Raw genomic sequence first — 25262 nt, 5'->3', positions numbered from 1 at the left:
GCGAGCAATTTCTAAATTTCGAAAAATTGGCAAAATTACGCCATTTTTTCATTTTAAATTGGACGTGTCTTTTTACATAAATATTTGTTCCTGTATTAATGCATAAAAATCAGAAACATGGAAAAATTACTGTAGTTATCCTATTGAAAGAAACTGAATCCTATTTTCTGAATCTTATTTTTAGCTTTCTTCAAATTCAAAGAAAATTACAAAGCACGTAAATGTTAAAAAATGTATAACGTTTTACGGAATCAGTAATTTTCACTCTTCTATTTTCAAAAGTAAAAAAATCAGTGAAAGAACAAAATTTTATTCAGGACTTTTAGTAGTGATCTATCCTTCGTCCTTTTCTTCTACGATCAGCAGTATTGCTTTAAAAAGGAATCAAGAGAAACCATCTACGATCGCGAACAATGAATAAGATCGTTTGAATCGACTCTCGGGGAGTTTCAACTTCTCGCGAAAGCCAAAGTGTTCGTTCAGCGATCGAGATCGAAGCAAGGATAGGTTTCGCGAATTTGAATGCATGAATGTCAGCGTCCTGGAGAATTGCAGTTTGGTCTGGAAACGGGGGTCAATGTAACGGCCCCAAAAAGGATAGAACAAAAGCATTCCGGTGGTCGGAGGATTTCATTGCTACGTGGAATTATCCTTTCCTCCTAGCTGATAGTGATCCCTCGCTTCCACTGACAATCGCTTCTTACGGATTTCCTTGTGGCTGACATCGCACTGAAATAATCTGTATCTTCCTGTCGCTTTTCTCGACGAGACTTGTCAGAGGACATTGGTAATATAAGACTTCCTATTTTAATAATTTCTTCTCAGTTTTTTAAAGGACAACATTTACCTGGGTTATCACAATTTTTAATGTTACGTAACTTACCACTCATCGAGATCTTTATGACTTCGTTACGTAAAGTTCGGAATTTTTATGTTCCATAGATTCATGTATAGATATTGATTAAGATATTTCTTTAGATGGAATTCTTTAGTGTTATTGATTGCGATATTTTATAGATATGTTGTGTCCAAGACTATGATTGTTTAATTAATTTGGAATGAATTAATTTGTACATAAATATGTAGAACTAGGTAAAAGGAATTTTTTATATTCATTTTATTAGTTCTTTTATTTTTTAAGGTTGTGTTATATTCTCAGAAAGTAAAAAGTTACTTTAATGTTACAATTTATTGATATCCTTTCTAATTTTAATTACTTTTAATTTAGTTTCACTTTAGTTTATTAAGGTGAAGGGTGGGGAGATTGTTGAAGCGTTATGAAATACTTTTTATGTAATAATTTCAGGAATTAGAAAATCGTTTATTGATTATTGCATTCACGGTGTTAAATTTTCTTCAAAATTTAACTTTGTTCTACTCATTTATGAAGTTCGAATAACTGGAATTGCCTAGGGATTTCAAACATTTTCCAGAATCGATAATATGTCGATGGTTGGTAAGGTAGAAGTTTACCAAACTATTAACTTGATAAATTCGAATCAAAATTTACGATGCACAATATGGAATGTGTTATAATTTATATAGTTAAAAATGATACAGTCAAGTATCCTTTCCTCGTGTTAGATTCATTCGGGAAGAATCTTTATTCATGTGCTTTTTATATTGTTCTTGTTATGTCATGTATGTCTTCTATAATAATTTTATTCGTTTAATCTTAATTAATATTTAATTTCCCTCCGACATGATATTCTTGCACAATTATACATGAGATTTGCCATATTTGTCCAGAGAATGTTCTCATTTGCAAGGTAGAGTGCGCTATGTTACCTGTATAATATTATGCATGTCGGTATTTCAGTCTCGATAAGGCTAGTTATTTCGTTTTATGCAAATATTTTGGTTGCATTAGTTTAAACTCTTTCCAAAAGTTATATCAAAGAATCATTTGTAACGTATCACAAAAAAGAAACAAACAAAACTAGAAAAAAACAGAATAAACAGCTAATAGAAAATAGAGTTTCTTTAGCTCTTTAAATTAATTAACAACTAAATGTACATTATTTCTACATAGTTCACAATTAGTAAAAAAATGTACGTGCAAAAAATAGGAACAGTTCTTTATTTCGTTTGATATATTCTTTAAAACTCTCCAAATTTGATGCCTCGAAATCTCAGTTTTTACAGCAGCGCATATAACTGTCGTAAAATACGTTCAATTTTCTTCAAGCGCCTCAACGATTGTGATAACCTGTTCAGAATTTTACATTTTCATATAAAGGGTCACGAACATTTATCCCAGTTATAAAACTCCATAAAACTTCAAATTGTCACTAAAAAGAAAAACAGCATCGTTTTCCAATTTTCCTTAAACAACTTCTAAAATAATTTACCCTTACATAATGAAGACAAATCAATTTTGGTTAGTTCAATTTGACTTATTTACAAATGTAAATATAACATGGTTCGGTCTTAACAAGAATGTAAAATGATATGTAAACATAGAGGATCTCTAAATGAAGATATTATGTATTACATCCAGGAACAAATTAACTTACCTCCCCAGGTTAACAAATTGATCCCTACACAATTAAACTAAAACAATTCATAATTCCAATTTACGCAAGTTTAATAGAAGACATCCTAGGGAAGCAAAAAAATCATCATCGATTTTCCAGAATACTCTCGTATCTGTGACATCCACTTTAGCTAGTATACCAGTGTGGCTTTTTGCTTGTTGCCTAATGATATCTTGTTTTAACATTCCGTTCGCCGCACAACATGACGTCTTAACAAATAAGTAGGTATGATGTAAACGGCTCACCTTGTAATTTTAACGAGGTTCCATTTGAAATGAAAAAAGAGAAGTAAATAAATGAGTAGAATATCGTAGCGATCCTAAGATCGATATCCATGGAGACAGTTTTTCTCGAGGGAGATTGAGCATCGAAGTCGACATAGCTGATCCGACAAACGTTCTACAATCCATTCTACGATGAACGTGTATCGCTTCGTGTAAACTCATGTAGGTTAAGAGTGCACGGTCGTGTGTAATGTAGAACAGGACTCGTACAAGCCACGAGTGCGAGTTACGGTAGGTAAGTACCGTTTGCCGGGATGACAGTTGCCGTGCAGGTGTATGAAATCGCGTACACGTTGCGCGTATCTCGCCTCTGCATTTCCTCGTCCAAGTGAAAAGTTTCGCTTCTTATCGAGTTGATTTGGCCATTACCGTATGGAGCAGATACACGCATTCATCGTTTGTATCTATACGAGCAACTCGCGTGTTTATGCATGGCTTTCTTAATTACTCGGGGAATACTCTGGTGGTTAAATTGCGTGTAGGCTGAATTTAAAAGTGAGAATTTGTTTTCTGTTACTTTCGAGTGAATTTAATGTTGTTTTAAGTGAAACATAATTATGAATTTTGGTATCTTTTATAGTTGCGTTTAAGATGTTGCGTTATGTAATTTTATTTTTTAATGCTTTTCAAGTGTTTTTTTCAAGTTTAATGTTTTTATTTTTCCTTCTTTTTGTTGAACGAAAGTGGCGCTAACACCTTATCATTTATTACTTTGATATGCTTTACTTTTTAATGTTTTTTGCCGAGTATTGTATATATAAGATATTCTGTGAAATAAATCTCCAAATGGATCGAAATTCGTATGGACCAGATTTCAACGTAAAACGTTTCAGTTTGTTTCTAAGTCCGTTGATACAGACGCAAATGATATACAACAATGATCTAAGCTTGATAAACAAGAAGCAATATTGTAGATAAGAATAATAAAGAAGTAGGAACGAGAGAAGAAATCATCGTATATTAACAATTTAAAAAATACGAAGCAAAAGAGTATCTATAATACATCTTTCTATAAAATTGTTAAAATCTCAATGCAATAAGCCCTAGATATACCATCGACTTCAATTTAAAAAAATACATTGTTAACAAGCAGCAATACATCATTTTTAAACGTTTTATCAAATCATTGTCACACCTGCAGAAACAAATGATCAATTCTTAAATAATTCATACCTGTGTGTCTCACGTTACATCGAAATTGTTCGGTCATCGAAGACAGCAATACACCAGATCCAAGTTGCACCCCGTGGCAGATCAATTGCACTAGAATCGCGAGTAACACGATCACATGACCCCAGCCACCCTCTGGGTAATAATGCCTCTTGAGGGTGATTTTCTTGCGAGCATTCACCGCGGTGAGAGATTCTTCCTCTTCCTCTTGTTCATCAAGCAAATCCTCATAACCAGGAATACTACCCAGTCCACCTTCGAGGATCAGCTGCTCGGAGAATCGTCTCTTCATCATTTTTGGCGTTATACTTACGCTACTCCTTCGACGTTCGTTCGAAACGTCTCTTGTACCTTCATCCCTTTTCTCCTTTCTCTGCCGCGTGGTGGAACTACGCTTGTCTATGCTTCTTTCGGGAGTTTCTTTCAATGGATCGGTCTCTTGACTCTCATTATGCAAAGGCATCCGAGATTCGTTGATTCTGGAGATCTTCTCCGGGAAGAAACGAGGATAGGTTCTTGCGATGATTGGTTTGGTTGCATCAACCTCGTCACTGTTTCTTCTAGCGCATTCAATTGCTCCTCTAGCGAACGCTTGTTCGGAGAATCGGCGATTATCTACATGGCCGATCTTGCAGCCGCGTGGCGACTGCGTTTGATCCGAGTGCCGGCGCTGGATCACCTCGTCGACGAGTTGAGCTTCACGACCGTTCTCCTTGATTTCATGGAACAGACTGACCACCGAGTTCCTGCCGGAAGAGGGTGGCAGGATGCTCTGGCAGGTGGACACCGAATAACTAGAATCTTTCCTCTTGAAACCGGCTAGGAACGTGTGATCTCTGCTCGAACAACTGGAGATCTTGCGACGATAGTATTGACACTGGCTGCACCGACACTGGCAACGACACTGACACTGACAATCAGATGAGATCGACAGTTTTGCCGCGAGAAAGCAACGACACCTTGCTAGCCGGTTCCATAGTTCGGGATGGGACAAAAATATTTCTGGTATCTCGATGCTCTCGTTCCAAGACCGGCTGGTATCTGTAGACGGAGTTCTAGTTAGATCCCGTTTCAATACAGAGCTTTCCATGGACCAACTCTCCGATTCTAAACTGGAATTGTCTGGTAATTTTGGTATCTTTTGAATGATAAATTGCTGAGATTTTATTGGAGTTTCCGCGTGACGACTGCTTCCAAACGATTCGTCAGCAGTCGCATTCTCGTTAATCATCGCGGCGCTATAAGAGTCACGACGTTTTCGATATGTATCACTGTTCGAGGGAATTGATGAACTACACCCTACGTCCATTTCGAGGGCTGATTTTTCGCGATGAAAATAATGATTAGGCGGCGATCGATAAATCGCGTGCTATACAGCATGCGGGTACTTGTTGCAGCAGGTATTACCCCGTTCAATGGGTATTACCTCGGGCGAAATAGTTTGTACGGTTTTATTTCATGATTTTTATGGACGTTGATGATAATCTTGGAGCGAAATCGATGGTGGGGAAATTAATATTGTCTGACAGATGGTTTATTTATTCCTGTATTATTTATTGTTGAATTATTTTAAATAAATACTTCACTCCGTGTCAGATGTTTTATGTTATACACACTAGAGTCTCTTCATCATTGTTGAACTTAACATGTTTGCTACCACAGTAAATCGAAACAAAACGTTCATCGCAGTTCGTATCTGTTTGTTTCATTTGTATAGAATATATTATATTGTAAACAATAACTGTCTAAGATTGGTACTTTTACACTAAACACTAGTTTCTTGAGAATATATTCATAGTTCAAAATTAAATTCAAGTTAATCGCAAATTAATCTGAAATTAATCTGGTAGCAATTTTGTTAACCATTAACTCAAAACGATTTAAAATTTATATTATTTAGTTAAACTAAGCTCAATAACAAATATAAAGTTCGGTAATTCGTCGCGTGAAAAACTATATCTCAAGTCACGAACTCGATCGAATATCACAGCAAGAAACGAAACCATAATATTCTTCCTCTCCAAGTGTTTTACATTTCACGATCGTTTCACGAACACGGACTATTTCGAACTGACCCACGTGTCCGCACGAAAGGTTACGTTTTACCTGTCGAGAGCAAGCAAATTAATGCTTGTCCCTCGTAAGAAGGCTCATCGGTCCTTCGTAAATGCATCGCGATGCCTTGCACGCGTGAAACAAGTACGTGAGGCTTTCGCGACGCGGCCAGACTGTCGATACAACGATTCTCCTTTTCTCTGACTTTGGTCTTGCTACACGATTTCATATCGGATAAATTGAAGAGCTTACCATTGCGGTTATGCGCCGATCGAAACACACAGTTGGCCCTGTTTTTTACGGTCGTTGACTAACGATTACGTTTTCAAAAAATATTATAAGAATTTGTTTTTTGTTATTCCTCATTCTTATTCGTTTTTTTTTATTTCTTTTACTCCTAACCAGTACTCGTGGAATCAGACACGTAATCTCACCGTCTGAAATATTGTACACAACATCGTTAACGAAGCGAGACGTTTCATTTGCATGCGGTAAAATCGAGAAATCTGAGAAATGAAGCCACAGTATTTTTTCACGCGATATGAGAATCACCTTGAACAAACTGATACGACGCGTTCCGTATCTCCGTTTTGGAAAAGACTGTCGAGATAAGTTGATTACCAGTGGAATTATTGACCACTCACGGCAATTCATTGCGCAAATCTCCGATAGCGGGACAAATGACCTGCTGAGCCAGCGAGTTGATATTTAAATTGACCAGGGGTGTAAAGAGTGTGTGCGAAAACAAACGATCGTTCGTAGTAGTTTACTTGTGGTTATTAAAACGGGGTTTCGAGAACCGTTGATTGGACCAACGAGTTGTTTATGCCATCATTTGTCTCTTAATTCGAGCCCTCTTCGTTTTAAAGTAAGAACCAAGTTGCCATTTTATTTCGCTTAAGCGTATTTAAATGCACGGCCGTCCAATACAATTTTTAACTGAAAAATTGCAATCTTTCCATCTGAATGATTTCAAATTTCAACTTGAAACTTACCAATGAGTACTTCGAGAAGATCGCACCATTGAAAATATGACTCGATGCTTTCAAATTTTAACTTTAAAGCTCCCTCGACGAACATTCCTTGCATCGATACTTCGACAAGATCACCCTAACGGAAACATGACTCAACGTATCTTAAATTGCCCAGTCCCAACAACAACCTATCTACCAGTTTGAGACCAAGCACCTGTCGGCATTCCTTATCGCGAAGCCTCAAAGGGTAATTTCGCATCTCGGAACGAATAGTCTCTCGAGAGTCTATACCCGCGTGTACATAACGATCAGCGACGATCATTGGCGCCGGCTCGAATCGTGGGAAAAAAATGACCGCGTAAAAACGATTTGATTTATGAACGCCTCTCGATCGTATCTTCGAACAAGGTTTTCACTTAGCGCAATCAACCGATTGCCCGGCTCCCGAATTCACTCGGCTAAAACTCTTTTCGACCGCCATTCTGCGATTATCGTCGATTCGAACAGTCGAACTTCCGATTAAGATAAACGACTGTCTGGTTCAATTAAGTAACGTCCAATTAAACTTGACACATTTCTTCAGCAAAAGTATACTTGCTGGAAGTTGTGTAGCGAGATTGTAAAATGAAGTATAAAGTAGGATTACCAATCGGAGAGTTCGTAACAAGAATGACTCTTTTAAGCAGAACATTTATCATGTTACACAATTTCTGTGAGTCTGACTTTTTAATTGTATCACAGAAGAATTATATCTGATTAAATCATAAAGTTATGAATCTCGTAATGAAAGCTTTCCTAGAACTGGCCAATATTTATTCGACAAGATAAGACATATTTTGCATAATAGCCATTCTACCATATTAACCTAATTTTTTATTGGGATGGATTGTTATTTAGAAGGTTTAAAAATTTTAGGGTCACAGATCGTACAGATAGGAAGCTCTGTATAATGTAATAGTCTGTTAAAGCTTAATCTTCACGTGTATGACCTAAGGTTTAATTTGTAGGAGCTAATTAATTAGTAATTAAGTAAGTAATGTTATGAACATCAAATTTACTACAATCTGAAAGGATATAGGTAGATAAATCGCTTTAACACAGGAGAATAGAATAATTAGAAATTCCTAAATTCTAACTACTGACTAATTTTTCTACCTCATTACATTGTTTCCACCTTCTATAAGACGAGAGATATCTTACCTGCGCTGTGAAGGGCGGGCTGATGGAACTTTAGTTCGGCGGTTAGATGCCAGCTGCCAGGCGCTGCGAGCTGCAAACCGATCCCGAGGAAATGGACGAGCGCAGAACAGGTCACGATCACGTAGCCCCAGCCTCCCTCCGGATAGTAATGCCTCCTCAGGGTGGCCTCTTTCCTCACGTCTTTCGTCGGCGGATTCTTCTTCCGCGCGTACTTCTCCTTCTCTCTATTCCTGGCGCCTCCAATTAGACCGCTCGCTCCTATTCTACGCCAGCTGTTCCTCATTTTACCTTCCGTCGCGGAATATTTACGGACCATTTCCGGCTTTCCATCCTGACACCGACCAACGGTTTTTTTCCTGCTCGAAACCGGCGAACGAAATGGGTCTACACGTTCAAGAAGCTGGCCTTCCGAAGTGCATTTCGGGCAAGCATGTTGCATTTGTCTTTCCGTTATAAGGGAGAAGCTTGTTATATCGTCGTAATCTACTATTTCAATTTGAGGAGTTGGTGTCTTTCTTGGGTTGGACTTTTGGGTCAAACCTTGAGCGCCTTCTCTGTCTTCCGTTCCAATTGGAACTGTTTGCAGGTGCTTGGATGTTTCGATTTTTACGATGATTTCTAAAGGTAGAGGATCTTCGTGTTTCAATTCGGTCTTCACCTCGGATGATTCTTCTGTGTATTTGTTTTGTGCAGTGGAACATTTGGAAGGTTCATCGATGGATTCCAATCTGAAGTTTGGTTTATTCGTATTGTCTTCCTGTCGATATGGTATCGACGTACGTTCTTCGTCAGCTAGAAAGAAGTCTGGCTTGCTTCTCTCAGACATATCTCTATTATCTTCGCGAGATTCTTTGGCAGTTTCGTTGGACCACAGTCTCGAAGGCAATTTTGGCTCGTTTTTATGACATTCGCCACTCCTTCCATCCTCGCCAATAGCTTTTCCGGAACTTTTATTCATAACGTCAGGTACCAGGCTGCGTAATTCAAAAGTTTCCTCTAATTCACCGTAGCCATTCTGTTCGATCGCCTTGGTGCTGCACACGAATCGTTGTTTCGTCTCAATGGATGTCGAGCCGTCATGATCGAGGAAAACGATCTCGTCGATCCAGTTGCTCTTCAACAACGGGTGCAAACCCTCGCGAATCGTCGGGATAATTGTGAAGGCGCGCGACAACGGATCCACGCGCACTTTCACCGTCTGTAGCGCCCAATCCGGCCAAGAGCTGCTGTGTCTCATGTTCTTCCGATTCTCCTCGCGCACTGTCATCTCTCGAACGGTTCTTCATTGAATCGAGCATCTACGAATCGAGTGCACCGACCAATGACACCACGAAGGCACATATGGAGACTTTTGTTTTATGATAATCGAGATTCTCAGTTGGTCTAACTATAAAAAATCGAGCTTTCTCTTGACTAACCACTGATTTAATCCACGAGAAGATTGATAAAAGAATTTCCTCGTCGAGTATAAGTTTCCTCCGCGAGCCACTATTGTTTCCGAGATCTCGGTTGTAAGAGCACTGATGATCCTCGCGAGACGACTGCATTTTTCAATGGTCTCAACGCGATTTTACTGAATTCGCGCCGTACTTCAACTTTCCACCGAAAAATTTATCGGTGGTCAGGGTCGAAACACGCACGTAGACGCGACTCGTTATCTGAGCGCTGAACGGTAATCAAGCTTTGGAGAACTAAATTACGAGGGACCACTAATGGAACATGAAAGACACGAGCAATCGATTGTCAATGGATGAGGAAGATTGTTTGAAAAGGAAGAACCGGTCCTGGCGAGTGCGCCAGGATGACTGCTACGCACGTGCTGCTCACTTGCGAGCAACCCTCTCCTCTCTCTCCCTCTTTACTCCGTCTTTTTCCCTCTCCTTTGCTTGCTGTCTCCCTCTTGCCAATGGCAGGCGCATGTCTGTGATATTCGACGAATCGCGAAGCCACTGTTGCAGAGGGTTCTTTTCCCGTACAGTTAGCTACGAATTTCAAACGATCGCGTGCTAACGAGAAGCGACAATAAGACTTTATGCGTCCTGTTCAATTCGAACGAAAATGCGCTTGGCTTCCATTTTGTTTTATTTTGTTTCCTTTTGTCGCGTATCGTTGAATCACGTGTCGAATTCTATGATTTTGATATTTAACTCGCGAAACTGAGTGATATCGCGATCGTAAAACAATCGTCCATAAAATTTGTTTGCTTCGATGGGTCTTATTACGCGACGATGTTCGGTAGACTTTTGACGATCGTTATCTAACATCTTTATACCGCTTACGGAGGTTTCTATATACTTCCGGCTTTGACGAACCGCTGAAGCGTGTCGAAATGCTCGAAGGAAAGTATAAAGTCCATATGTAGCTTTGCGATTTGCGATCTTTACGATCTGTGTGATGGGTGTTCGGGTTTGGGCTAATTGATTTAATGTGGTGAAGGAAGGTGCTATGAAAGTTTTAGTGTCGATGGTTAATGACTGGAAAATTAAATACAGTAAATTGTTCCGTGGATTGTATATAAGGAATATAAATCTCTAATCTATTTCTGTATAAACATACAATAAGAATTAATTAGAATAAATGTTTGAGGTTGATACTGGTATTCTTAAATACTTTCATTTGAACTTGATATTGAACACAAATCTTCATATAATTTTTGTTAAGATGTTCTATAGGTAAACAAAAACGAAAATAATATTATATATAAATGCCTTATTGAAAAGTTGTGGTAAGAATGTAGCCACGTATTCCTCTTGAATAATCCAAAACTATACTACGGTCAGGAACAAAAATAAGTGGACAGGTAGTGAAAGTTTGATCGAAATAGTATTAGTGTTATATACTTAAATTATGTGTATATATATATATATATATATATATATATATATATATACATATATATATATATATATATATATATATACATATAAAGTAATTGATATCTACTATCTATCTATCTATATGTATGTATATAGTAGTATAGCAGATACAATATTATATCATAATAGTAGTATAATGTCATATATACTATACTATTATGTGTATAGTACATAGTAATATATATAGAGAATATAGACGGTAGATACATATACATACACATAGTAGAATATACATATACTACTAATATAATATAATATAATACTATATGCATATATATACATAATAATTAACATTTAAATACATATAACTTAACATTTACATTTATGTCTAAGCAAGCCGTATTTAACAAAACTTCATCAATATTTATTTTCATTACCTGTCCACTTATTTTTGTCTCCGACTGTATATTCTTGAATGAATCGACTGAAAACCAAAACTAGACGGGCACAACGAGCATCGATCAAGCGGAAAGAGAGGAAAGAGGGTCGAAACCGAACGGTAAATCGCCGGAAATCAATCCGTGGCAAAGACAAACGATCGATGGAAGTTTGCGCGAGCAGTTCCGATGTACTGACCTACCGCGAGGACGCGTGGCTTGTTCGAGCACCTTGTTCAGCGCACGGCATATCGAGAGAGCGACAAGGCACGAGGCGAGGACAATAAGTTACGGATGGGGGAAGAGCATTCGTTGGTAAATGAGGCGAGAAAGGGTGAAGGTGTCGAAAAGACACACGACTCGCCCTCGACATCGAGTGACCTGGATTTTTTGGGGAAGGGAAGAAAAGTCATAAAAATGCAGTCGTTCGAGAGAAGATTGGTCGCGATGATGTTGTCTCTGGAGAAATCGGCTGTAAAGTTTGTCAATGATTTGCGTTTGATGCACTTCTCGATTCTGATGAGACGTCAGTTCAGGGATGGTACGAATTCTACGACCTCGTCGAGTCGGGTTCGTAACTGGAATTCTTAACGATCCGAGAGGACGCTATTGGGTTCCTGCATATGAAATGTCGTTTCATCAAATAAAATATTAATCGCTTGTAGTTCCTTCGTAACGTCCTATGATTAATTAAAGTAAACTTCATATAATTCAAGGTATTTTCCCAACGATCAAATAGAATCGTTATCTCTGATTTGTATAAATTATCAGTTCTAGGATATTGCATTTCTTTCGATGGAAAATTTTTTATTTGCTTATTTTATTTGCTTTATGTTTAAATTTTAAAGACCGTGGTGACACGGCTTGGTGAGAAACAAAATAACAAAGTAGGAAATAATATCTCAGAGCAGCAATGTAGTAAAAGTATCTAGATGATTATAACATATAATACTATTCCTATTTAATGCAAAAGATAGTGATTAAGTACGGTAGTTTAATAAATTGCGTGACTCGTTCTGCTTTAACACGCCTTTTTCTTTAACGAAGCACGTATTTCATATTCTAACATGTCCTATATTCTCTTTAAACCCGTTAAAATGTAATTATGTGTAATAAGACTTGCATTGTAACCTTCTGAGGTCGTAGATCAATGTGCTTCCTGTAACATTCTATAATATAATATCACAGGTCATACCTTTTACTTTTCCTTCTTCCCATAAATTACCGTTTCATCCACATTGAGTTTAAGAAGAGGAAACGAAAATTACAACTACAATTATCACAAAAGAAGCAAAAATGGAAAATTTATTTATTTCCCTTCTTATAAAAGTTTTGATCTATTTAATTTTCGTTTTTCTCTTTCACTGTTTCCAATAATTGTGAAGTTGAAATTTCAGACTTCCAATATGAAGCTTCATCAAAGAAATCAATCTTTGTTATTTAATTTTCCCGTTTAATCTACATCATTATATATCATTATATATCGACCATATCATTAATTGTTTAAGTGCTATAAACTTCCAACATCTATCATTTTCACAGAGTTAAAGGGAAAATAAATGGTAAAAAATGTACAGGATCACGTCAATTTATTTATTCTTATATTATACTTTCATTTTCTTCAATCACTTCTAATTAACACCATCGATCATACCTCTATCTTGCGAGCTCTATCTTACACAAATTAAGATAAATTATTGCAGAACTTAATAACTAAAAAAGTCATATCTTTATGTGTCATCGCATACATCATTTATCTAATATTTCAATTTCTCAATTATATTTCACAAAATACCAACATGGTCTTCCTAGAAAAAATTCTCATAGCGTTTAAATTGAAATCGGTCTCAAAATTACGAGGGCTCGAAACGACGAGCGGATGGTCCACCGAGAAAACATTATCGGAGTTGATGCATACGAATTCCACGTGCGACGAAGCTTCGTGAAGCAGGGGTCGAAGAAACGGGTCTGAAACGCGCGTGTCAGCCGCGGGGAAAAGAACAGACGAGTCTGTCGCCAGTGTTGCTTGTCGTAAATTCGCGCGCTGTGCCATCTAAATGCCCGTAACTAACGTGACACGTGAATCCAGAGAGAAAAGGAGGAAAGGAAAAAGAAGGAATCTCGCTTCCTGCTTTATACACAACGAATGATTTATATGCGTATTAATTTAAGTCGGTCCGCATCGGCGACGAAATGCGCGTATCTCAAAGGAATACCTATTAAATTGAAAATGATTCATTCGAGCAGCGTGGCGGCCTCGTTCATCCTGGGTAAATGGCTTCGTTTGAAGCGAACTGCAGTTCGACGACGAATTTCGCGAGACGGAAACTTTGCATAAAGTGGGAAGCAGTTTTAAGAAAAAGATTACACAGACGATTTATGGAATTCTTAGTTGACAATTTAATTTATGACAGTTTTTTAATGAACATATTGTCTGTATTACACGGAATATTTAAAATCTCATTAGCACTTAAATGAGATCTAATTATTACGATTATATTCAAATACTTTTGTGAGCTACTGCATATAAAATTGAGAAAAATCACAGACGTGTAAAAATCTCCGTTACCAAATGAAAAACATGTTTTAGTAATCAATTCTTGCGTGATAAATTTGGGAGCATTCATCCACACAGGGATTTATTACGATCTTGGTAGCAATATCTTAGGTCCTTTTGTTTGCTCGTCTAATCTGCTGACCGTCTTTTCAGATTTGGTTTTCTTTTTTATGCAGCAACTTTACGAATAAAATATATTTCTGTCAACTGTGAAATTCTATTGTCCACCATATAGTGATTAAACTTCTTCTGTATTTCTTTTATATTAATACGTTATATTACATTACGTTATAACCCATCACCTTATATTATATTACGTTATATGATATTATTTTATAATGTTTCATGTTATATTGTATTGTGTTATATTATATTACTTTATAATGTATTACGCTATATAGTATAACATTATACAGTATTATGTCACAATGTATTACGTTACATTCTATCACGTTATATTATATAATGTTATATTATATTACTTTATAATGTATTATATATATTATATTATAATGTATTTGTTATATTATACCACGTTATATTATATTACGTTATATATGTATTACACTCCTCGTCAAAAAGATAACCCAGGTGTGTTATCTTTGATTTCTCAATGACGCATGTAAAGTTTTTCGTCTGTAACGTATAATATCAAAACATTATCAGAATATGCGGTTCGTTGAAAATAATTAAAAATATTATGAGGTTTAGTGTGCAACAAAGAAAAACTATTCCATAACAATAAGACGTCGAAATGATAACACACTCTGTTAATATGTTTAGAAATTGCTCAGTAATTCATGATCTATCAACGAGTAAAGATTACAGTAAAATATTATATAAATTTTTAAGTATATAGGACTCGGAAAAGATTAAACGAGTGTGAAAAAAGCAAATTCTTGAACTAAAACAGCAACAGTTATCAGTAGCAAAAATATTGAAATAATAAAATGAAGTCGTAGAGTAATACACAATTTTTTAAAAAATGTTGAAGACTATGGCAAAGAGAAAAGTACTGGTCGGCCTTCATCGTTATCCGATCGTGATAAACGAGTAATTTTGCGTGTAGCTTTCAACTCGTAGTTAACAACGAAGCAAATAATGGAAAAATAGTGTTAGTGCCAGTGTTTCAAGTGTTCGTCGAGTTCTACTATTCTGCAAAGATATTAAGAGGCTAAAATTGGGAAAAGAAATCTTCATTAACAACGAAACACACAGTAGGACATTTACGCTTTGCAAAAGAAAGAATGCTTTGGAAAAAGAAATGGAAAAGGGTACTATTTTCAGATGAAAAAGATTCAAATTGGATGGTCCTGATGGGTTAAAATATTATTTTCATGACATAAGAAAAGAGACAATTTCAGCAATTCGATTACAAATGGGAGGAGGCAGCATGATAGTTTGAGCAGGCATCGGTTATTTCGGCAAGACAAGTATCAAGTTCATCGATGGGAAAACGTATAGTGTCCGATACATAAATTTAATCAAAGAACAAATAAATAATCATGCAGAACGCATTTCTGGACTTGATTAAATCTTTCAACAAGATAATGCACCTGTACACACATCGAGATCGGTCCAATCATTTTTTAATAAAAATAGTATATCTAGTTTTTTGTGGTCTGCACGCTCTCCGGAACATAATATTATTGAAAATTGCTGGGCGAATGGGATACGTTAAGCCAAAATTATATTCAGAAACTATATAAATCGATACCAAATCGTACAATAGAAGTAATAGAAAATAAAGGGGGATGTACCCATTATTAAACAAGTATATATGTTTGATAAGTAATTATTGTTAGTTACAATTTATGTTGATTATTATTTTCTTATTGTACATGTGTTATCATTTCGTTCATAAAGTAAAACAATTTTTTTTGTTACACACTAAACCTCATAACGTATACTTTCAACGAGCCGCATGTCCTGAGCTCATAATGTTTTTTGATATTAAACGTTACAGACGAAAAACTTTGCACGCATCATTGAGAAATTAAAGATAACAAACATGGGTTATCTTTTTGACGAGGAGTGTATTTTCTATTATATCATAACACGTTGTATTTTATTACGTTATATGGAGGCACTAGACCGCAAAGGTCAGTCTTCTTCCAACAGTTTCTTCGGAACATAGTATAGCATCGTTGGAAGGCTGGTTACGAAAGTCTGACGAAACATATGCAAGGCAGCGAAAAAGAGTTAATGCCAACAAGTATAATGGACCATTGATATCCGTTTTGCCCTTTCTTCAAATTCACAAGGCGGCTTACGTTACCATGGCCACAGACGGTTGCGAACACGAGCATAATGGCAACATTGGAAGATAACAAAGGGAGAAAGTGGATCAACAGTGCAGTTGTTAGAAAGCACTCATCAATAGGAGTGGGGAGTAAAGTATTGTGAAAAAAGCGATAGTAGAGATAATAAACAAACTGTTGAACAATACACAAATATTCATTTGGCACCTTTCCGTCCTACACTACTCTTATATTCTAATACATTATATCTCATTTCATTACATAGCATAACATTATATAGTATTACGTTATATAGAAATACGTTATATAGAATTATGTTATATAGTATTACGTACATTGTATAACACATCATAGCATAATATTATAACTCATTACATTATATAGTACTACGTTATATAGTCTAAAGATATGAAGTACTACGTTAAACACTATTCCGTTACAGAGTAATACGTTACATAGCAATGCGGTATAACGTATTACGTTATATAGTATTACATAATATAATATTATGATATAACGTATTATGATATAACTTATAATGCTTTAACGAATTACGCTATAGAGAATTCCATGACATGCTGTCATATAATATAGTAACGTTATAACATATTCCATAATATAGTATCACGTTATAACATATCACTTTACAGAGTATTACGCTATAGAGCATTACCGATACATATTACTATGCTACATTGTAGTATGATATAGAGTGTAAAGTTATAACGTATTACGTTATTTAATATTACGTTATCTAGTATTACAGTATAGCATATTACGTTATATGGCATTAAGTAATATAGTATTACGTTATAAGATATAACGTTACACAATAATACCCTATAACCCAATAAATAAAATAGCATTACGTTACAACACATTACGTTATATAGTATAACGTTATATCGTATTACATTATGTAATACTACGCTACGTTGTATTACGTTACAGAGCATAGCGTTATAGCGTTTTACGTTAAAACGTATAACATTATATACTATTACGCTGTAAGGTAAAACGTTATATAGTATCAAGTTATAACGTATGACGATATATAATATGACGTTATAACGAATAACGTTATGTAGTATTACGTTATAACGCATGACGATATATACTATGAAGTTATAACGTATAACGTTAAGTAGTATTACGTTATAACGTATGACGTTATATACTACTACGCTCGAAAGTATAACGTTATATAGTATTATGTTATAACGGATAACTTTATATACTATATCATGTTATAACGTATAACCGCATATAAACGTATAACCGTATACGCTATAAGGTAAAACGTTATGTAGTATTACGTTATAACCTATGACGAATATGTAGTATTACCTTGCAACGTATAACGTTATGCAGTATTACGTTAAAACGTAGAACAAAATGTAGCATTACGTTACAACGTATGACGTTATGTAGTATCACATTGTGACTTATAACGTTATATACTGTGACGTTATAACGTGTAGCGTTATGTAATCTTACTTTACAACGCATAACGTTATGTAGCCCTACGTTATAACGTATAACGTTATATAATATGACGTTAAGTAGTATTACGTTATAACGTATGACGTTATGTAGTATTACGTTATAACGTGTAACGTCATGTAGTGTGACGTTATTACGTATGACGTTAGGTAGTATTACTTTATAACGTATAACGTTATATACTATGACGTCATAACATGTAACGTTATGTAGTGTGACGTTATTACGTATGACATTATGTAGTATTACGTTATAACGTGTAACGTTATGTAGTGTGACGTTATTACGTACGACATTATGTAGTATTAGGTTATAACGTATAACGTTATATACTATGATGATAAGTAGTATTACGTTATAGAGTATGCCGTTATGTAGTATTACGTTCTAACGTATGACGTTATGTAGTATTACGTTATAACGTATGACGTTATGTCGTATTACGTTATAACGTGTAACGTCATGTAGTGTGACGTTATTACTTATGACGATAGGTAGTGTTACTTTATAACGTATAACGTTATATATTATGACGTTAAGTAGTATTACGTTATATATTATGACGTTATGTAGTATTACGTTATAACGTATGACGTTATGAAGTATCACGATATAACGTATAACGTAATGTAGTATCACGTTATAACGAAAGTCGTTATGTAGTAGTACGATATAACGTATAACGTTATATATTATGACGTTAAGTTATATTACGATATAGCGTATGACGTTATGTAGTATTACGTTATAGCGTACGACGTTATGTAGTATTACGATATAACGCATAACGTTATGTAGCCTTACGTTATAACGTATAACGTTATATACTATGACGTTAAGTAATAATACGATATAACGTATGACGTTATGTAGTATTACGTTATAACGTATGACGTCATGTAGTATTACGATATAACGTATAACGTTATATACTATGACTTTAAGTAATATTACGATATAACGAATGACGTTATGTAGTATTACGATATAACGTATAACGTTATATACTATGACTTTAAGTAGTACTACGTTATAACGTATGACGTTATGTAGTATTACGTTATAACGTATGACGTTATGTAGTATTACGATATAACGTATATCGTTATATACTATGACTTTAAGTAATATTACGATACAACGAATGACGTTATGTAGTATTACGATATAACGTATAACGTTATATACTATGACTTTAAGTAATATTACGATATAACGAGTGGCGTTATGTAGTCTTACGTTACAACGCATAACGTTATGTAGCCTTAGGTTATAACGTATAACGTTATATACTATGACGTTAAGTAATGTTACGATATAACGAATGACGTTATGTAGTATTACGCTATAACGTATAACTTTATATACTATGACGTTATAACGTGTAACGCTAAGTAGTGTGACGTTATAACGTATGACGTTATTTCGTATTACGATATAACTTATAACGTTATGTAGCTTTACGTTATAACGTATAACGTTATGTAGTAGGACGTTATAACGGGTAACGTTATGTAGTCTTACTTTACAACGCATAGCGTTATGTAGCCTTACGTTATAACGTATAACGTTATATACTATGACGTTAAGTAATATTACGTACAACGTATGACGATATGCAGTATTACGTTATAAGGTATGACGTTATATACTAAGACGTTAAGTAATATTACGATATAACGAATGACGTTATGTAGTATTACGCTATAACGTATAACTTTATATACTATGACGTTATAACGTGTAACGCTAAGTAGTGTGACGTTATATCGTATGACGTTAATTCGTATTACGATATAACTTATAACGTTATGTAGCTTTATGTTAAAACGTATAACGTTATATACTATGACGTTAAGTAATATTACGATATAACGTATGACGTTATGTAGTATTACGTTATAACGTATAACGTTATATACTGTGACGTTATAACGTGTAGCGTTATGTAATCTTACGTTACAACGCATAACGTTATGTAGTATTACGTTATAACGTATAACGTTATATACTGTGACGTTATAACGTGTAGCGTTATGTAATCTTACGTTACAACGCATAACGTTATGTAGCCTTACGTTATAAAGTATAACGTTATATAATATGACGTTAGGTAATATTACGATATAACATGTGACGTTATGTAGTGTTACGATATAACGTATAACGTTGTATACTATGACGTTAAGTAACATTACGATATAACGTATGACGTTATGTAGTATTACGATATAACGTATAACGTTATACACTATGACGTTAAGTAGTACTACGTTATAACGTATGACGTTATGTAGTATTACGTTATAACGTATAACGTTATATACTATGACGTTAAGTAGTACTACGTTGTAACGTATGACGTTATGTAGTGTTACGTTATAACGTATAACGTTATGTACTATGACGTTATAACGTGTAACGTTATGTAGTCTTACGTTACAACGCATAACGTTATGTAGTATTACGATATAACGTATAACGTTATATACTATGACGTTAAGTAATATTACGATATAACGTATGACGTTATCTAGTATTACGTTATAACGTGTAGCGTTATGCAATCTTACGTTACAACGCATTACGTTATGTAGTCTTACGTTATAACGTATAACGTTAAGTACTATGACGTTAAGTAATATTACGATATAACGTGTGACGTTATGTAGTGTTACGATATAACGTATAACGTTGTATACTATGACGTTAAGTAACATTACGGTATAACGTATGACGTTATGTAGTATTACGTTATAACGTAAGACGTTATGTAGTATTACGATATAACGTATAACGTTATATACTATGACTTTAAGTAATATTACGATATAACGAATGACGTTATGTAGTATTACGTTATAACGTATAACGTTATGTAGTATGACGTTATAACGTGTAACGTTATGTAGTCTTACTTTACAACGCATAACGTTATGTAGCCTTACCTTATAACGTATAACGTTATATACTATGACGTTAAGTAATATTACGATACAACGTATGACGTTATGTAGCATTACGTTATAAGGTATGACGTTATGTAGTATTACGTTATAACGTATAACGATATATACTATGACGTTAAGTAGTACTACGTTGTAACGTATGACGTTATGTAGTATTACGTTATAACGTATAACGTTATGTACTATGACGTTATAACGTGTAACGTTATGTAGTCTTACGTTACAACGCATAACGTTATGTAGTATTACGATATAACGTATAACGTTATATACTATGACGTTAAGTAATATTACGATATAACGTATGACGTTATCTAATATTACGTTATAACGTGTAGCGTTATGTAATCTTACGTTACAACGCATTACGTTATGTAGTCTTACGTTATAACGTATAACGTTAAATACTATGACGCTAAGTAATATTACGATATAACGTATGACGTTATGTAGTATTACGTTATAACGTATGACGTTATGTAGTATTACGTTATAACGTATAACGTTATGTACTATGACGTTATAACGTGTAAAGTTATGTAGTTTTACGTTTCAACGCATAACGTTATGTAGTATTACGATATAACGTATAACGTTATATACTATGACGTTAAGTAATATTACGATATAACGTATGACGTTATCTAGTATTACGTTATAACGTATAACGTTATATACTATGACGTTAAGTACTACTACGTTATGACGTATGACGTTATGTAGTATTACGATATAACTTATGACGATATGTAGTACTACGTTATAACGTACAACGTAATATACTATGACGTTAAGTAATATTACGATATAACGTATGACGTTATGTAGTACTACGTTATGACGTATAACGTTATATACTATGACGTTATAAGGTGTAACGCTATGTAGTGTGACGTTATTATGTGTGACTCTATGAAGCATTACGTTAAAACGTATAACGTTATATAGTATGACGTTAAGTAATATTACGATATAACGTATGACGTTATGTAGTATTACGTTATAACGTATAACGTTATATACTGTGACTTTATAACGTGTAGCGTTATGTAATCTTACTTTACAACGCATAACGTTATGTAGCCTTACGTTATAACGTATAACGTTATATACTATGACGTTAAGTAATATTACGATATAACGTATGACGTTATGTAGTATTACGTTATAACGGATGACGTTATGTAGTATTACGATATAACGTATAACGTTATATACTATGACTTTAAGTAATATTACGATATAACGAATGACGTTATGTAGTATTTCGATATAACGTATAACGTTATATACTATGACGTTAAGTAGTACTACGTTATAACGTATGACGTTATGTAGTATTACGTTATAACGTATAACGTTATATACTGTGACGTTATAACGTGTAACGTTATGTAGTCTTACGTTACAGCGCATAACGTTATGTAGTATTACGATATAACGTATAACGTTATGTAGCATGACGTTACGTAATATTACGATATCACGTATGACGTTATGTAATATTACGTTATAACGTATAACGTTATATACTGTGACGTTATAACGTTTAGCGTTATGTAATCGTACGTTACAACGCATAGCGTTATGTAGTCTTACGTTATAACGTATAACGTTATATACTTTGACGTTATAACGTGTAACGTTATGTAGTGTTACGTTATTACGTATGACTCTATGGAGCATTACGTTAAAACGTATAACGTTATATACTATGACGCTAAGTAATATTACGATATAACGTATAACGTTATGTAGTATTACGATATAACGTATAACGTTGTATACTATGACGTTAAGTAATATTACGATATAACGTATGACGTTATGTAGTATTACGTTACAACGCACAACGTTATGTAGCCTTACGTTATAACGTATAACGTTATATACTATGACGTTAAGTAATATTACGATATAACGTATGACGTTATGTAGTATTACGTTATAACGTATGAAGTTATGTAGTATTACGATATAACGTATTACGTTATATACTATGACTTTAAGTAATATTACGATATAACGAATGACGTTATGTAGTATTACGCTATAACGTATAACTTTATATACTATGACGTTATAACGTGTAACGCTATGTAGTGTGACGTTATAACGTATGACGTTATTTAGTATTACGTTATAACTTATAACGTTATGTAGCTTTATGTTAAAACTTATAACGTTATATACTATGACGTTAAGTAATATTACGATATAACGTGTGACGTTATGTAGTATTGCGCTATAACGTATGACGTTATGTAGTATTACGATATAACGTATAACGTTGTATACTATGACGTTAAGAAATATTACGATATAACGTATGACGTTATGTAGTATTACGTTATAACGTATGACGTTATGTAGTATTACGATATAACGTATAACGTTATATACTATGACTTTAAGTAATATTACGATATAACGAATGACGTTATGTAGTATTACGATATAACGTATAACGTTATATACTATGACGTTAAGTAGTACTACGTTATAACGTATGACGTTATGTAGTATTACGTTATAACGTATAACGTTATATACTATGACGTTAAGTAGTACTACGTTGTAACGTATGACGTTATGTACTATGACGTTATAACGTGTAACGTTATGTAGTCTTACGTTACAACGCATAACGTTATGTACTATTACGATATAACGTATAACGTTATATACTATGACGTTAAGTAATATTACGATATAACGTATGACGTTATCTAGTATTACGTTATAACGTGTAGCGTTATGTAATCTTACGTTACAACGCATTACGTTATGTAGTCTTACGTTATAACGTATAACGTTAAATACTATGACGTTAAGTAATATTACGATATAACGTATGACGTTATGTAGTATTACGTTATAACGTATGACGTTATGTAGTATTACGTTATAACGTATAACGTTATATACTGTGACGTTATATAGTGTAGCGTTATGTAATCTTACGTTACAACGCATAACGTTATGTAGCCTTACGTTATATCGTATAACGTTATATACTATGACGTTAAGTAGTACTACGTTCTAACGTATGATGTTATGTAGTATTACGTTATAACGTATAACGTTATGTACTATGACGTTATAACGTGTAACGTTATGTAGTTTTACGTTACAACGCATAACGTTATATACTATTACGATATAACGTATAACGTTATATACTATGACGTTAAGTAATATTACGATATAACGTATGACGTTATCTAGTATTACGTTATAACGTATAACGTTATATACTATGACGTTAAGTACTACTACGTTATGACGTATGACGTTATGTAGTATTACGATATAACTTATGACGATATGTAGTACTACGTTATAACGTACAACGTAATATACTATGACGTTAAGTAATATTACGATATGCCGTATGTAGTATTACGTTATAACGTATAACGTTATATACTTTGACGTTATAACGTGTAACGTTATGTAGTGTTACGTTATTACGTATGACTCTATGGAGCATTACGTTAAAACGTATAACGTTATATACTATGACTTTAAGTAATATTACGATATAACGAATGACGTTATGTAGTATTACGTTATAACGTATAACGTTATGTAGTATGACGTTATAACGTGTAACGTTATGTAGTCTTACTTTACAACGCATAACGTTATGTAGCCTTACGTTATAACGTATAACGTTATATACTATGACGTTAAGTAATATTACGATACAACGTATGACGTTATGTAGTATTACGTTATAAGGTATGACGTTATGTAGTATTACGTTATAACGTATAACGATATATACTATGACGTTAAGTAATATTACGATATGACGTATGTAGTATTACGTTATAACGTATAACGTTATATACTTTGACGTTATAGCGTGTAACGTTATGTAGTGTTACGTTATTACGTATGACTCTATGGAGCATTACGTTAAAACGTATAACGTTATATACTATGACGCTAAGTAATATTACGATATAACGTATGACGTTATGTAGTATTACGATATAACGTATAACGTTGTATACTATGACGTTAAGTAATATTAAGATATAACGTATGACGTTATGTAGTATTACGTTACAACGCACAACGATATGTAGCCTTACGTTATAACGTATAACGTTATATACTATGACGTTAAGTAATATTACGATATAACGTATGACGTTATGTAGTATTACGATATAACGTATAACGTTGTATACTATGACGTTAAGTAATATTACGATATAACGTTTGACGTTATGTAGTATTACGTTATAACGTATGACGTTATGTAGTATTACGATATAACGTATAACGTTATATACTATGACTTTAAGTAATATTACGATATAACGAATGACGTTATGTAGTATTACGATATAACGTATAACGTTATATACTATGACGTTAAGTAGTACTACGTTATAACGTATGACGTTATGTAGTATTACGTTATAACGTATAACGTTGTATACTATGACGTTAAGTAATATTACGATATAACGTATGACGTTATG

The 25262-nt window shown here is 34.2% G+C and overlaps 1 protein-coding gene across 1 annotated transcript; it reads right to left on the bottom strand.

Moving 5' to 3' along the window:
- Positions 1–8197: 8197 nt before the first annotated feature.
- Positions 8198–10003, bottom strand: LOC105666170. The gene has a single exon (XM_012313045.3). The coding sequence runs from the start codon at positions 9485–9487 to the stop codon at positions 8198–8200; it is 1290 nt and encodes a 429-aa protein (XP_012168435.2). The 5' UTR covers positions 9488–10003.
- Between the last annotated feature and the right edge of the window lie 15259 nt (positions 10004–25262).

The sequence above is a fragment of the Bombus terrestris genome, chromosome 1 (genome assembly GCF_910591885.1).
Source record: "Bombus terrestris chromosome 1, iyBomTerr1.2, whole genome shotgun sequence".
In the NCBI taxonomy this organism is placed as follows: domain Eukaryota; kingdom Metazoa; phylum Arthropoda; class Insecta; order Hymenoptera; family Apidae; genus Bombus; species Bombus terrestris.
Note: the sequence above shows the minus strand (reverse complement) of the source record. Positions and strands in the feature narration are given on the sequence as shown.

What these genes read in the sequence shown, in the direction of transcription:
- LOC105666170 (XM_012313045.3), bottom strand. Translation starts at nt 9,487, where the DNA reads ATGACAGTGCGCGAGGAGAATCGGAAGAACATGAGACACAGCAGCTCT.